Genomic DNA, 15528 nt, shown 5'->3' on the forward strand with positions numbered 1-15528 from the left:
AAGCATATTGTTCTTAGTTTACATTCCCGTTAAAGGAAAGCTGGAGAATGCACAACCAGAGGCTGTGTTAAATACTGCTTACTGCCCACCTGATTGTTACTATCATGAGTCTGTTGATGGTGGTGTTGTTTCTCTGTTGTCATTAGATAGTCATTTTCCCAGAAGTGAAACATGCATGGAACTTGTCCATTATGTGCCATATTTCTAGATTTGAAGTCCCTTCACTGGTTTAAAACTCTTAGAGAAATCTTGGTGTCAAAAGTCCTCCATGGACAGAGTTGGCTTCACTGAGGACCAGGCGAGCATAGAGAATCCCTGACTCTTTGGCGAGGTCTGCAGTGAAATTAGTTACTGTGGTTACTGTGCAAGGTACCTGCTTTTTTGTGCTCCGGGCCAGGCAGTGAACAGGCGGGAAATGGTCACTCATCTGCAGTGCCTTGGAGCAGAAATGATTCTTTTAGATTTAGGTATGAACAATTTTTTAGGCCCATATGTTGTGTAAGTAGCCCATGACTAGCTACAACTCCACAGGAGGCAGGTACATTGAGTCCCCTTCTAGCTGCTGGTCGTGTGACACTCTGAAGATGGACCAGCTCTTTCCTTGGCTCATAGCTGTTGGATAAGTGGTTGGCAACTTAGAGAAAGAGCAGTCAGTGCAAGAGAAGAAAAAAAGTGCATGCTTCCCAAGCTTCCTGGCTGTGATGCTGCAGTCACCTATGGTGATTTAGTAGGAATACACGGGATCAGATATGTCCTTGGAGTAACAGTATACATTGTTGGGGGCAGGATGGTTTTAATGTACTTTTGGTTCTAGAGTGTCAGCTGCCAGTAGCCTAGTTGCCTTTTAGCTTATTTGTCACATAGCACACTGCAAAAATAGTTTGAATAAGACTTACAATGAAAACATAAACTTTGAAATAATGCCTAAAACTGCCTGACATGTGATTTTCTAGAATCACCTGGTCTAAATGTTGCTTGTCTATTCAAAAATACAAGGTAAGGCAGATTGAAATAGGAATTAAAAAATTTTAACATTCTTTGTCAATATTTCAAGGGTTAGCTATGTACTCAGGAACATACGAATTTTGGTAAATTACTAAATGTTTATTGTGGAGAATTTTGAAAAGAGGGGAAAGATATTTCCATGTCCATGGAGATGCCAGGGTAGCCTTGAGCAGTGGGAGAAGTTCAAGTTGTCACGGCTGTCCCTCACTGGGTTTTGCTTCAAGAGAATATCCAGGGCATCTATTGCCTTTAAGAACACTGCTGCATCTAAAATCTAAGCAAATAATCTTAAGCTGTAAAAAAAATTCAGATTTACAAGATCAGTGAAGTTGCATCCATATATGAGGTACATCCGTATATGAGGTGGTTTTTGAATGTCCTAGTGATGCCTAATGTGAATCTCTGTAGAATTAGCCCTTATTGCAATAAGATTATACATAGATAGGAACTATAAAATTAAAGTAAGTATGAACTATATTTGAAAAAAAAGAAAATGGGGGAAAGTTTAAAGAAAAATAAACAGCTGTAATCCCATGTGTGAAACGATGCCCGACACACATCAGACTCCCACATATTTGTTCAGTGACTATAGAAATATGAGTGTGTTCATGTTTAAGATTTTTTTCCATGTGTATTTGTCTTTTTTTTTTTTTTTAAATAAAATAGAGATTGGAACATAAGTACAGTGTAACTTCACTTTAAATTTTAAAAATTGATTTCTTTGGGCATTGCTATCATTATTGTTATTATTTTGTGATAACTGGAAGATTTAAACTTGCCTGTGGCCCCTAGCAAGGGGCAACCTTACTTTAGTTAAATGAAACTAGGAAATTTCTTTAAAAAGAATTATTTAATTTGCTTTATTCAGTGATTCATGAATCAGCATCCCATCTAGCAAGTAGAAAAGAGCTCCTATAATTTCATTAGGTAATGGTTGCAATGAATTCTCATTAAACATGTGACCTTAATTCCACACTCTTTCAGAAAATCTCTGGCATGTAGGGTCTTTTATCTCTACTCCCCACAGCTGCCTTTAGGTCTTGTCCCCACAGTCCTGCCTGATCACCTTCATATTCTCTTCCTTGTCACAGTCTCACTTCTGCCAAACTCATCTGTTTACTTCCCCTGTTTCTCTACTAGAACCATTGCTCCATCTAAATGGTCTCTTTCTGTTGTTCCCCTAACCCACCCCATTTTAAGTCTCTGCTCCTTTACGTGCCACCCTCCAAGCTGGCATACCTACCCCTTTTCTTCACTCACTGAATTATTCGCTATGAGAAAGAAGAATGTGTTAGTTGCTCAGTCGTGTCCGAATCTGCGATCCTATGGACTGTAGCCCACCAGGCTCCTCTGTCCACGGAATTCTTCAGGCAAGAATAGTGGAGTGGGTTACCATTCCCTTCTCCAGGGGATCTTCCCATCCCAGGGATTTAACCTGGGTCTCCTGCACTGCAGGCAGATTCTTTACCATCTGAGACGACCTAGCTCCAAATCCTGCATTTCCTATTAACTCTCTTAAATTAGTAGGGCATGTTGTATTGAGAGGCAGTATTCTGGGGCATCATTCCATACAGGAGCTTATGTAAGCTTCAAGTGAATATTTTTTTGGTTGACTTTTAAACCTTTAAGTTAGTAGTTGTCATAAAACTCCATGTCCCCCTCCCCACCCCATGAACAAGAGAGAGAGAGAAAGTAAGAACTTGGCAGATGCTTGCCCTGACAGTTTTTTTCCTCTGTTGCAATTTAAACTGTTTCCAAAAATTCTCATAGTTTCGTTAGTTCTCCCTTGATTTTTTCCTGTTTGAATAACATGGCTAACTTGGTTTCATCAGTTCTGTGAGTTATGATTGGGTTCCTTCCTCCTGTCATCAAACTCAGCCTTCAAGGTTACCTACTTTGTAATTAAAATAGGTCTGTCCTGGTGGGGAGATGGAGATCCACATTCCTCATTAGATACAGTTACCCTGGGCCACTTTGATAAGACACAAAGACTTGACTTAACCAAATGTAGTTTTAGGCCTTCTAAGTATTTATTTCTCTTAACCCCTTGAGCAGTGAAGTGTTTATTGACATTCTTTCCCTCTGCATATAAGGAAGCCACATAAATCGTGAACATTTTTGAAAAAGACATGGTCTCTGCTATGAATTTAGTACCCCCAAATGGCAACCCACTCCAGTGTTCTTGCCTGGAGAATCCCATGGACAGAGGAGCCTGGTGGGCTACAGTCCACGGAGTTGCAAAGAGTTGGACACGACTGAGTGACTTCACTTCACTTTCACTTAACTGTTGAATAATAAAAATGTGATATAACCAAGTGGGCCAAGAACAGGGTAGCTTCTGGAGTCAGTAAGATCAGAATTTAGATCCTCCACTTAAGGGCACTGTGAGTATCTTACAGTCGTTGAGTCTCAGTTTCTCTTTCTTTGAAATGATTAAGGGAGGTTATGGGGAGAATCAACCGTGTTTTCTTTCCACTTCTCTCCTTTGGATCAATAACTGTGACGCCTGGGCAAGTCAGTCCAGGCCTCCGGAAGGAGGAAGACTTGAGCTGAGCTGTGAAGGCATGCTAGGATTCTACTAGGTGGAATGAAAAAGTGTAGGCCTTCCAGATGTGGGGAACCAATCAAGCCACAGACTGGTCCATAGAGCCTTGCAAACAAATGCAGGGAAGCACTTGATGAAAACAGTGCATCAAAATGTATGAGAGGGCTTGACAGGATAGAGTATGCAATCTGAGGGATGCAAAAGAGTTTATAATTTAGGATGAGTGTGGATGGGTTGTTGGGGAGTGGTGGAGAAAGGGTAGCTCTGAGAGGCATTTCCAGGGAAAAATTATCAGGGCTTGGTGTGTGAGGCTCAGTGATTGGCAAAATTGCAAGGGTTTAAGCAGGCGATTGGATTTCCCTGGTGGCTCAGTGGTAAAGAACCTGCCTGCCAATGCAGGAGATGCAGGTTTGATCCCTGGGGGAAGATCCCCTGGAGAAGGAAATGGTAACCCATGCCAGTATTCTTCCCTGGGAAATCCCATGGTTAGAGGAGCCTGGCAGGCTACAGTCCATGGGGTCATAAAAGAGTTGGATGTGACTTAGCAACTAAACAACAACAAAGCAGGTGATTACTGTGTCATTCATTCATCATTAAAATACTTAAAAATCTGCTGCTATGGGGTTCTGTTCTAGGTATTGAGGAAAAAATAGAAGTTCCTGCTCTTTCGAAGCTTAGTTTCTAGGGTTAATTGTGCTAAAAATTTAGTGGCTGCAGTTTTGGCATCTTGAGGTGTTATTAAGTAGCTCATGATGCTTTTATCATGTCTGAAAGTCAGGTGGGAAACGTCAGTGAAAGCATATCCAGTGTCTTCACAAAATCAATAAACAGTATTTTCATGTTTTAGGACTATAAAGATAAGAATAAAGCAGTTAAACTGAAAATGCTGTATTTCAGAGATCAAAGGAAGTGCTACTACTATAGATTTAGTAATTTGCCTTATAGTTGATAAATTTCAGGGACTATCTTGAAGTTTGGAACACCTAGAGAGTTGTTGCTGAGTTGTGAAAGGTTCTTTTTGTAGGTTTGGCTTTGGGTTAAAATAGGTTCATTTAACAACCAGGATTTAGAAAAGGCAGAGGAACCAGAGATCAAATTGCCAACATCCGTTGGATCATCGAAAAAGCAAGAGAGTTCCAGAAGAACATCTACTTCTGCTTTATTGACTATGCCAAAGCCTTCGACTGTGTGGATCACAACAAACTGTGGAAAATTTTTCAAGAGATGGGAATACCGGATCACCTGACCTGCCTCCTGAGAAATATGTATGCAGGTCAAGAAGCAACAGTGAGAACCAGACGTGGAACAACAGACTGGTTCCAAATCAGGAAAGGAGTACATCAAGGCTGTATATTGTCACCCTGCTTATTTAACTTATATGCAGAGTACATCATGAGAAATACTGGGCTGGAGGAAGCAGAAGCTGGAATCAAGATTGCCAGCAGAAATATCAATAACCTCAGTTATGCAGATGACATCACCCTGATGGCAGAAAGCAAAGAAGAACTAAAGAGCCTCTTGATGAAAGTGAAAGAGGAGAGTGAACAGTTGGCTTAAAGCTCAACATTCAGAAAGCTAAGATCATGGCATCTGGTCCCATCACTTCATGGCAAATAGATGGGGAAACAGTGGAAACAGTGACATACTTTTATTATTCTGGCCTCCAAAATCACTGCAGATGGTCACTGCAGCCATGAAATTAAAAGACGCTTGCTCCTTGGAAGAAAAGTTATGACCAACCTAGACAGTATATTAAAAAGCAGAGACATTACTTTGTCAACAAAGGTCCATCTAGTCAAAGCTGTGGTTTTCCAGTAGTCATGTATGAATGTGAGAGTTGGACTATAAGGAAAGCTGAGCACTGAAAAATTGATGCTTTTGAATTGTGGTGTTGGCGAAGACTCTTGAGAGTCCCTTGGACTGCAAGAAGATCCAACCAGTCCATCCTAAAGGAAATCAGTCCTGAATATTCACTGGAAGGACTCTTCCAATTGGAAGAACTGACTCTAAAAAGACCCTGATGCTGGGAAAGATTGAAGGTGGAAGGAGAAGGGGATGACAGACTGGCTCAATGGATATGAGTTTGAGTAAACTCCTGGAGTTGATGATGGCCAGGGAGGCCTGGCGTGCTGCAGTCCATGGGGTCACAAAGAGTTGGACACGACTGAGCAACTGAACTGAACCAAACTAAACAACCAGAAGGAAGTAATTAAGTTGGACAAGACTTTGATACTTGATATCTTTTTTCCAAATGATTTTGTCAGTTGTTTTTTTTTTTGTCAGTTTGTTTTTGAAGTAGATATTTTATATTTTATAATATATATTATATATGTATGTTATATATATGTGTGTGTATGTATGTTATATATATTATATATATTATATATGTATGTATATATGTATGTATTATATGTGTATGTTATATATATATGTGTATGTATGTAATATATATTATATGTATATATATAAGTATGATATTTTATATTTTTCAGTCTGAGTTTTCTTCATTTCTTTAAGGTGGAAAAATTTATGTTTGTTCTAGGTAATTCCTTGACAAAAAATATTGATTTAAGAAAGAGACATTGAAAATATAATTTTCCATGGTATTTTGAAAGCTTGAATTAGAGAAACATTATCTAATTAAAGCTATGATACATTATTCATTTACTTATGATAACTTCTCTCCTTGTTATTTAATGTACCTTGTCATATCTTATGGTGTTTTTATGGTAACCATAATCAACTATAACAATAGAGTATAAAGATTTTTCTATAATTCTTCAGGAAAGAAATAAAGAGGTTTGGACTTAATGATACTGCTATGATATCCTGCAATAAAAGAATATGAAAAATATTAAAAAATGGTTAAAACTCTGAGCTGCTGTACATGTTACTCCTCAGTATGTGACTTTCTCAGTTAAAAAAATCAGATTTTTTTCTTAAGGATAATTTTATTTTTTTCAATTTCCTTTAGGAAAAAGTGCAGTTTTAAAGTGTCTACTGGACATTCACAAAATTTTTCAGGAAAATGATCCAGCTTATATTCTAAATGATCTCTACATCTCAGACTACTGTGTGTGGATTCAGAAAGCCAAGTAAGTTTTGAGTTATGTATGCTACATTCTCCCATTTCTGGAACACTGAAGAAAGCGAGATAACCTGGAATATTAGTTTTAATGAGGGAGAAACCTGTACACCTACCAATACTTGAGAAGTACGGGATCAACATGGGGTACTTGGTGAAGTTGCTTAGGGAGAAGGTGCAGATGACAAAAAGGTGAAGTTTTCTAGAAAAAATTAGTAATAGCCTGGAAAATAAGTGTTAAACAGTTGTGACTATTCATTGTTATGCTATTGACTATTCTCAGTGAAATCACAAGACTGATCTATCTGAACCTGTATCTGTAGTTGATCAATAGGGGAGTGTGAGTGTTCAAAACAGGCATTAAAAGCCTGTCTTGGCACACACATGTGTGCCAGCATATGTGTAACATGACAGGATGCAGACCTGATCAGATCTAATAAAAATAACTGTGCCCTCTTTGGTTAATCACTGGTGAATGGAATCCTTTATTCAGAGTATAAGCATGACTTTCAGAGCCTAATTAAATGTATCTAAGGGTCTGAACACTAAGAAATGAGCTCCTTGAACTTGGTATGTAAAAAAAATTTTTTTTAATTGTTTACCATTGTCTCACTCAAGAAATCTTACCAAATTTAAAAATACAATGAATTTTCATTTTGTTAAGAATGTTCTATAGACCTGATTCTTATCAGACATGGTCAAAATATCCATTTTAGTAGCAGGAGACTGTTAATTGAGAACATACAAAAAGAGCCTTTGATTGGAATAATTCTTAGGTGCTATAGAAAATGATGGCATAATATCATTTGTGACTTAGGAGATAAATGGTAATATTTTCACTATTACTGTGAATGGTAAATGAATGCGTTAGGATGGCTTTTAATGCCTGTTTTGAACAAGCCATTATATAGAATTTATTTTTGATTTCTGTTCATGGGGAAGCAATTATATTGCGAGAGTGAAGTAAGAAAAAAACTTGAGGCTGTACCTGTTGTAAGCAAAATGCTTAGCAACTGCTCAGGATAATGCCTAATAGCATACAGCAGGTGGTGTCAGCATTCAGAGTAGAAATCTAGATTTCACCAGATGGAAAATTGCATCTTTAACCCCTGAGGTCATAATGGTATGTCATCACTTCATTTGATCCTTCTGCTAATTGAGCTTATCAAATACCCTGCTGCCATTTCCCATTGTTTTCATAATAAAATTAAATTGAAATAGTCTATTTGTGAGGGTTTAGGTTTTTCATTTTTCTTTCAGGGTGAGGAATTTATAAGCATGTAATGAGCATTGAAGTTTATGCTAGGATCCCATTTCTGAGAGTGCCTCCTTGCTCTGTTTGTGGCATTCTTTATTGACTAGAGAGATCTTATTTCATTGAAGGAGAAGAGTGTAATGCCCTCAAGTTGATGTGGGGATTAATAGGACTTTCTTTCACTTTAAAAAAGTTTTTCCCTTTGTTTTAAGTTGCAGGAAATCAAATAACATTCTTAGGCTCCTTGTCATTGTTACGGTAACAGTAATTTTTAAAAAGATGTTAATGTATAGGGAGCAGAATAGAAGAGAGAAACCAACAGGAAATCTTCAAATTGCTTTGGAAAAGAAATTTTCAACTTTACCATGTGACTGTAACGTCCCTTTCTCTAAGAAGGCTGTGTTGTTTTCACTTTGTGTGTTATGTTTTAACTGTTTTCCCCGCCCCCTTGAAGTAAGAGAACTGAATTTTAATTAAATTTTCTAATTTCATTCTTAGTTTTTCAAGCACAGCATAATTGAGCTTTCTAGTATCATCTTAATTGTGAACTTTGAATTAATACTATGGTGAATGTCCATAATTTTCGTAACTAATTTCTTCCTTAATTTTTCACTTTCTATTTCTATTCCAGATAACTTATTAGTGAAATCTAGTGCCTTATTTTTATGTATTAAAATAGTTCTGCATTTTCCTTAGTCTCTAGTTGATGTTTTTGATTTTTAATAATGACTGTATAAAATTTTATTTGATGTACCAGACAAGTGCTACATTCTGACTAGCATTCCATTTTTACAGTCAGACGTTTACTTTGGCAAACACTTACTGGAATATGGGCAGCAAAGCCATTCTTATGGTGAATTAATGAAGTTAGGACAACAGTTACCGTGAGGTTTTGCTTTAGTGCTTCATAGATAGTTTTCCTTGTGACATTTGTGTCTTGAAGAGCACACTTGCAGACCTTAAAAACTGAAACTGGTGTATTTTTATTTCGAGTTATAGACTCTGCACATTACTTTTCTAAAAAGAAATGTTTCATGCTATCCTTCATCGTAAGCTTCATTGGAAGTTTCGAGTGTGGTGGCTTCTGTAACAAACACAACTTGGGGGGCAGCATGCAGAGGTGGTTTGCTTGAGGTCATATATCTTATAAGAGATATGTCTGTGATAATCTCAGGTCTTCTGGCTCCAGGTTGCATGTTTTCCAAGACATGCCACCTAGACAAGCAGTTGTCTCTGTCCATGATATGGGGTGGGGTGGAGAGTGAAGAGGGGCACCTTCCCTGTAGCGGGCTTTTCCTTTAGGAAGAGGGATTAAGGATTTATCTGTCTTCCTCAGGGATGTTCCCATAGCACTTGGTTTAGAGATCACTTGGGCACACATTGTGTCTGCCTCTCATTGTAGTAATTTAGGTGCATATCTCTTTCTTCCTCTAAAATTTTAAAATCCATGTGAATAAGCACCTATCTGCGCCCATTACAGTCCCTTGTGAGTACAGTAAATTTCAGTTGAATGGTACCTCATAGAGCCAGTTGAAGGAACACTTCTTTTTTTTCCCTTCTCAACCAAACTGTAAATCAATTCTAACCTATGTTTATTGAAATTTTTAGCTACATTCCATTTAAGATTTCGCCTTTCCCCTGATTTCCTTCTGGTGGGCTGTGCTCACCAGTAGCACTGGTAGTTCTGACCTACTGAAAGTTTAGCATTTTACACTCTTTAGTATAAGCTGGAAAAGCTTACACTGTAAAATATGTTCCAGCCCCGCATCTCATTGACAATAAGACTTTAGTCACTCCATTACTTCATCTAATGCACTCAGTGTTAGTATTTTAATGCATGGTGTATTTTAAAATGACACAGGAGAGAATATGATGTTGTTTTTCCGTGTCAAAGATTTTGAATGTTTCTTTTTTAATAATTAAAATCTAAAGTCCCAGCTAACTTCACTATAAGTCAGAACTTGTCCATGAAGATTCTATATCTTCGTTTTCTCTGGTGTGGTTTTTTAAGGTAGGTAGTTGTGGGGGAGAAAAGAAAATATATGTCTTTGAAACACTGAGCCTTTTTATATTGAACTGATAAATGGTTTCCTCTCATTAATACTTTTTGTGCGTTTGTTTTTTTCACTGCTTTTTTGCATTGTTCCCACCCCCCGCCATGAAATGAAATCTTTTTTTTTCTTTTTCCCATTTATTTTTATTAGTTGAAGGCTAATTACTTTACAGTATTATAGTGGTTTTTGCCATACATTGACTTTTTTTTAATATCAACTCAAATCCTTTAGTTTTTATTAAACCAAATCCAAGAACTTTTCAATGCCTTACTAGAGGATTGCCTCACAACTGAACCATCATTTCTGGAGGGGAGGAAACCACAGCTTTGGGGACATGACTGAAGTTTGGCCGTGTCCCGTCATAAATGCTCCATCACCAGGGACGGAGGCTCAGCGAGACGCCTTCTTCTGCCCCACCTCTCTACGAAAGTTACTTCTTCAGCTCCTCCAGCACCACGTGAGGCTCCGGAAGCTTGAGTTTGCCTGGGAGCCCCTTCTTAAGACCCGTTCAGAGCTCCGCGCTGCTGCGCAGCATCACCTCGACCTCGAAGCTGCCCCTCCGCGGCCTGGCGGTGTTCACCTTCACCGCCAGCTCCGGGGCCTACAGCCGCGGCGTTGCGCCCATAGACGCTTCAGCTCGTGCAGTGCTCGATGAAGACGCTCGCACCCTCCACTCCCCGCTCCTGGCCGCCGGCCGGCTTCTCCCGCTGCGGCCAGCGCCGCCTCGGCCTTTCGCTTCCTCCCGCGGGACGCCATGGCGCTTGGGGCCCAGCTGGGACAGGGCGCAGTCGCGGCCACCGGGTACAGGCCAGCCCGGCTCCGCACGCCGAACCGCAGTCCAGGAACTCGGCTCCCGGCGCAAAACCTCTCAAGAGCGAAATGAAATCTTAGCTTGCAGCCCTTTGGACACTAATGTGCAAAGTTTGTAGAAGTAAACAACTCCATTGCTAGAGAGTTTTATTTGCTAAATCCTGGACCTCAGATTCTATAATACAGCATGCTCTGCTCTGCTGCAGCTCTTGGCACACCTGGCGGTTGCTGCGCGCTATTCATTGGTCAGCTTCCACAGTGGGCCCCTCCCCCAAGCAAATGACTGTCCAAGAGGGACGGTTAGTGGTCCTGCTCAGCCATTGGTCAGTTCTGCATTGGGCCCCTCCCACAATGAATAATTGTCAAACAGCAACCGTTAGTAAGCCATTCAGCCAACGGTCAGCGGAGCTGTGGTCCTGAGGTGGAGAGTGAGGTAAGAGGTGGATCCTGGCTTTCTCCCGGTGCCCTCTAACTCGCCTGGCCTTGGGCCAGCGCATGAGCTGAGCGGTCCAGGAAACAGGCTGGGGGCTGTGTCCTGCAGGGCTCCAGAGCCCTCGCCAAGGCAGCCCACTGGCTGGGCCGGCTTTGAGGTGAGGTGAATCTCTTCTGTATCCCTGTCTCTGTGACCTGATGGCCACAGCCGTCTGCCTGACATGCGCTCTTCTGGCCCTGCCCCCGCCATTCCAACCTCCTGAGGAACTTGAGGGTCAGTTGGGTCTTAGGTGCCTGGCTCCCTCCATGATGACAGCAGGGCAGAATCTGGGGACCAGACCCTGAGGGAGCTGCCAGCTGAGATCTGCTTCCTCAGCCAGTACCTGGGCGCTGGCGGGAGGACCCAGGCCGAGTGGTATATGAAGGTTTTGGGGCAGAGTAACTGGCCCTGTGGGAACCTCTCAAGTCAGGACCTGGACCTCAGAGGGTGAAAGCTGTGCCCTGGGACCTTGCTCTTTGTTGTCAGAACAGAGAGTAACATTTGTTTATTGTAGATTTATAGGAACATCATTGACATGACCTCAAGAATGAAGAATCTGGTACCAAAAAATTTGCAGCAACTAACCACTCCCTTCCCTCACCTTTTCTGTGAGGAAAGCTTTCCGAGAGTTTGGGGTTTTTAAGGCAGGAGCCACCCATCTCCTTGCAAGGCTCTCAATTAACTTTTCTGTGTTCCAAACTCTGATGTTTTGGCATTGTTTGGCCTCACTGTGTATCAGACACACAGACTGGCGTTTCAGTAACATTTCCTCAATTGTGAATAAACTCAAGCTATTTCTGCACTCAAATTTTAAAATTTTAGAAAACTTAGAACCTTATCTTTGCTTCATACTGCTTTGGTTGCTTCTTCTGTGTATGTGTTTTGGTAGGGAGAAGAATTATGTTCCTGAGAAGAGTGTAGATCTCTTCCTTCTGGCTTTCTCTTGTTCCTGGTTTATCTACCAAAAGCCGTGGAAGTGGTGGTAACTGATGTAGAGGTAAAACATTAGCATTGGATGTAAAAGTGGAATTATTTATTTTTTTTAATCACTAATTATCGAGCCCTACCATGTGCCAGGAACTGAGTTGATGGAGCCACTCTGGTGAACAAGAGACACGCCACTTTGTAACTGACCTTCTAGCAGGAAACACAGATATAAGGGGAATATTATTCTGTAGCCAAATAGCGGCTGCAGTGGGAAAGTATGGGTGCTGTGGAACCAGCTAGAAGGCCACATGCCTAGTCTTAGGGTCTTGGAAACCGCTTCCAGAAGGAAAAGTTGAAACTGAGGGCTGAAAGGTCAGTAGGGGATGGTCAGATGCAGATGGGGAAGCAGGTATGGAGAGTATTTCAGACAATAGGGACCAAAGAATATGGACTTTTTAAAGAGCTTGAAAGCTCAGGTTGGTTGACTCTTGGGACAGGAATGAGAGGAAACACATGAGGCTGATTCTTATAGAGCCTTGGCCACATGAAGATGTTTGAAATTTATCCTGGAAGAGTGTGGAGAATCTAAAGAGATTAAGTGCTGGGATATGTGTATGAGTGACATGGTGAGATTTAGATTCTGGGAGGGTCCATCAGGTCACATTGTGGGGAATGAACTGGCATGGGGGCAGAGCTCAGATTCAAGCTGGAAAGGCTGGTTTCAGATGAAAAGGTGATGGAAGCAAAAGGCAGTTGTAGCCTGAGTGAGGGCAGTGAGAGTGGGGCAGGAGACAAGTGGTCAGGGGTAGATGAGAGAGGACCAAATAAGAATTGGATCTCAGGCAATGGTGAGAAGTGGGGGAGTCAAAGATGAGATCTGAATTTTGGCTTGGCCAGTAAACCAGGTGGTTGGAGGTGCATTTGCTGAAATTAAATCGTATTGGAGAATGGTATAGGGTAGAAGAAAAGTGAGAAGGGAGGTAAGATGAGGCGTTCAGTTTTAAAAATGTTGATTTGAGATCTCCAAGGAGTATCTGTGAAAAAAGAGGAACATTTGGATCACAGCTGGAAAAGATATATGGAGAAGAGTTGGACAAAGAAGGGATATGAATTAATAGCAAAACATAAAAAATGGTATCTGGTTGCACAGCACTGTTTCACATATGAGTATAATAATAATCAGCAGATGCATTCCAGGCTGGGCGAACAGCATCATACAGAGGAGTAGACAAGTCAAACATGTAAGCAACATGGAGAATAGATTTTCTGGTTGTAGCTCTGGTGCACTGAAGGGCAAGAATGAATGTGAGGCGTTTTTGCTTTTGGATCACAAGTTTTATCTGTCCTTTGAAAAGTGCAAGTGAAGTCGCTCAGTCATGTCCGACTCTTTGCGACCCCCCCAGATTGACTATAGCCTACCAGGCTCCTCCGTCCATGGGATTTTCCAGGCAGGAATACTGGAGTGGGTTGCCTTTTCCTTCTGCTTATCTGTCCTTTAGTGTCCCTTTATTATTGAATAAGAGAGTCTGCAGTTAGCCTGGGGTCCTGGCATTTTAGTAACAGGGCCAGATATGAAACCCTTATTTCTCCTTTCAGTGTCTGGAGACTACAACAGTATTTTTACTTAGAAATCGCTTGGTTACAAACAAGAAACCCACCTGGACTTCTATAGTAAAAATGGGGATGTCATCAGAAGGCTGTCGGTTATCTTCTGGGACCCAGGTGCTGGGAGTTTGCAGTTGGACCCCTGAGCTCAAGGCATAAAGTACGACAGTTGACTGACTTTCTGGTGACTTGTGGTCCCTCACATTGCTTCTTTCTGTAAATCCTTGCTGCTCTACTTCCTTGATGCATGAGAAGGAGAATGGCTTTTCCACTGCTCTGAGTTTCCATGTGCCTAGTTTCAGTAGAGATGGACTAGAGTCCCTTGCTTGTGATTCCAAGGGAGGAGCATGAGGTTGATCCAGTGTGGGTCAGTGTTTGTTTCTGGTCTAGTTGCCTTGATCACAGTGGGCATGTGCCCCCTAAAGTGGTATACACATAGTCCCAGGGCCCACTTTGTCACTAGTGAGTGGCCTTTCTCAAAGCAGGGTGTGGTGCATGTGTGGCATGCAGACCCCCAAAGAGGACTGCTGTAATTTCATGACACCTATCTGAACCATAACTGAGGGAGAGCCCTGCTGCCCATGTCACTGATGCTCATAATAAAAATACAGTGCTGTGGCTGATTTCAGAGGTCTGTTTAATTCAGGCATAACCAAATGATGATCAGGCACTCTAGGTGGTTTCACTTCTGCAGGGGAAGTTCCTTCTCTGACAAATGGTACAACATTAAGTGTTACATTAGCTGCTAATGATTAGCATGTAGAAATTTCAAGAGACAATTGTGCAGAATTTTAAGCAAGTTAAACCTCCCTTGAATTGAAATCATTCTTGGTAAGGTGCTTATTCTGACCTGTCAAGTTGCTCTTCAGTTTTACTGTTTATTTTTAATTAAATCCACAAATTCATCCTGGATGGGAGTGGGTTTTATCTCCATAAGAAAAGATTAGTACATGCCAATCTCCATTCACTTGTAGCCCTTCAGTGAGGTTTCATATAGAAAGGATTTACTTAATGGTTCTTCACCTTATCACCAGTAGTTCAGCAATGCCCACTGGGGGCTGCTGCTCTTCATTAGACTTCTCTAACAAGAAATGTGCCAGTGAATCATGGGATTATGAATGTTCCTAAAGAGTTCAGGTCAAAATAACCCTTTGTAAAGATACGAATGCTCCCTGTAACTATATACATTGAGAAAACTTGTCAAAGAATCCTGTATCTGAATGTCCCAAGGTTTGTGGAGCTTTTTGTTGTTGTTGTTGTTTTTTAAAATTTGTAATATCCTTTTTTTTTAGTAGCATTTTTATTTTGGAATAGTTTTAGATTTATAGAAAAATTATGAATATGGTTTAGAGAGTTCCCAGATGCCCCAGACTCAGTTTCCCCTGTAATTAACTTTTTATATCCATATGGTCATTTGTCACAAAGAACCATTATTGATACATTATTATTAGCTAAAGCCCATAGATTTATTTAGATTTTCCTACTTCTTAACTAATATCCTTTTCCTCGTTCAGGTTATCATGTTTTGTTTCGTTTTTTATTAAGAACAGGAACTCAGATCAGTCAAGCTCCGTTTCTTGCATGTTTTGTTTTTTCAAGAGCTTAAATGTTATCAAAAGGCAATAAAATATTATTGTGATATGTTAAGATTTATCTGAGGGGCTTAATACATACAAACGTTCTAATCCAGACCTTGGGGAAAAAATATGTTTGGCAGGTGGGAGAATTTTTAGAAATTTGAAGACATAATTCATTTATCATTTTTACTTG

The 15528-nt window shown here is 40.5% G+C and overlaps 1 protein-coding gene and 1 pseudogene across 2 annotated transcripts in view; one reads left to right on the plus strand and one right to left on the minus strand.

Moving 5' to 3' along the window:
• Positions 1-15528, plus strand: part of SHQ1 (SHQ1, H/ACA ribonucleoprotein assembly factor) — a 94780-nt gene that overhangs the window by 48554 nt on the left and 30698 nt on the right. For both annotated transcript variants that reach the window (XM_061128066.1, XM_061128068.1), the window contains one exon: positions 6525-6645. In XM_061128066.1, the coding sequence (XP_060984049.1) occupies positions 6525-6645 (121 nt within the window). The remainder of the gene's footprint in view (positions 1-6524; positions 6646-15528) is intronic.
• On the minus strand, positions 9780-10700 carry LOC133045753 (selenoprotein H-like; annotated as a pseudogene).

The sequence above is a fragment of the Dama dama genome, chromosome 24 (genome assembly GCF_033118175.1).
Source record: "Dama dama isolate Ldn47 chromosome 24, ASM3311817v1, whole genome shotgun sequence".
NCBI classification, from domain to species: Eukaryota; Metazoa; Chordata; class Mammalia; order Artiodactyla; family Cervidae; genus Dama; species Dama dama.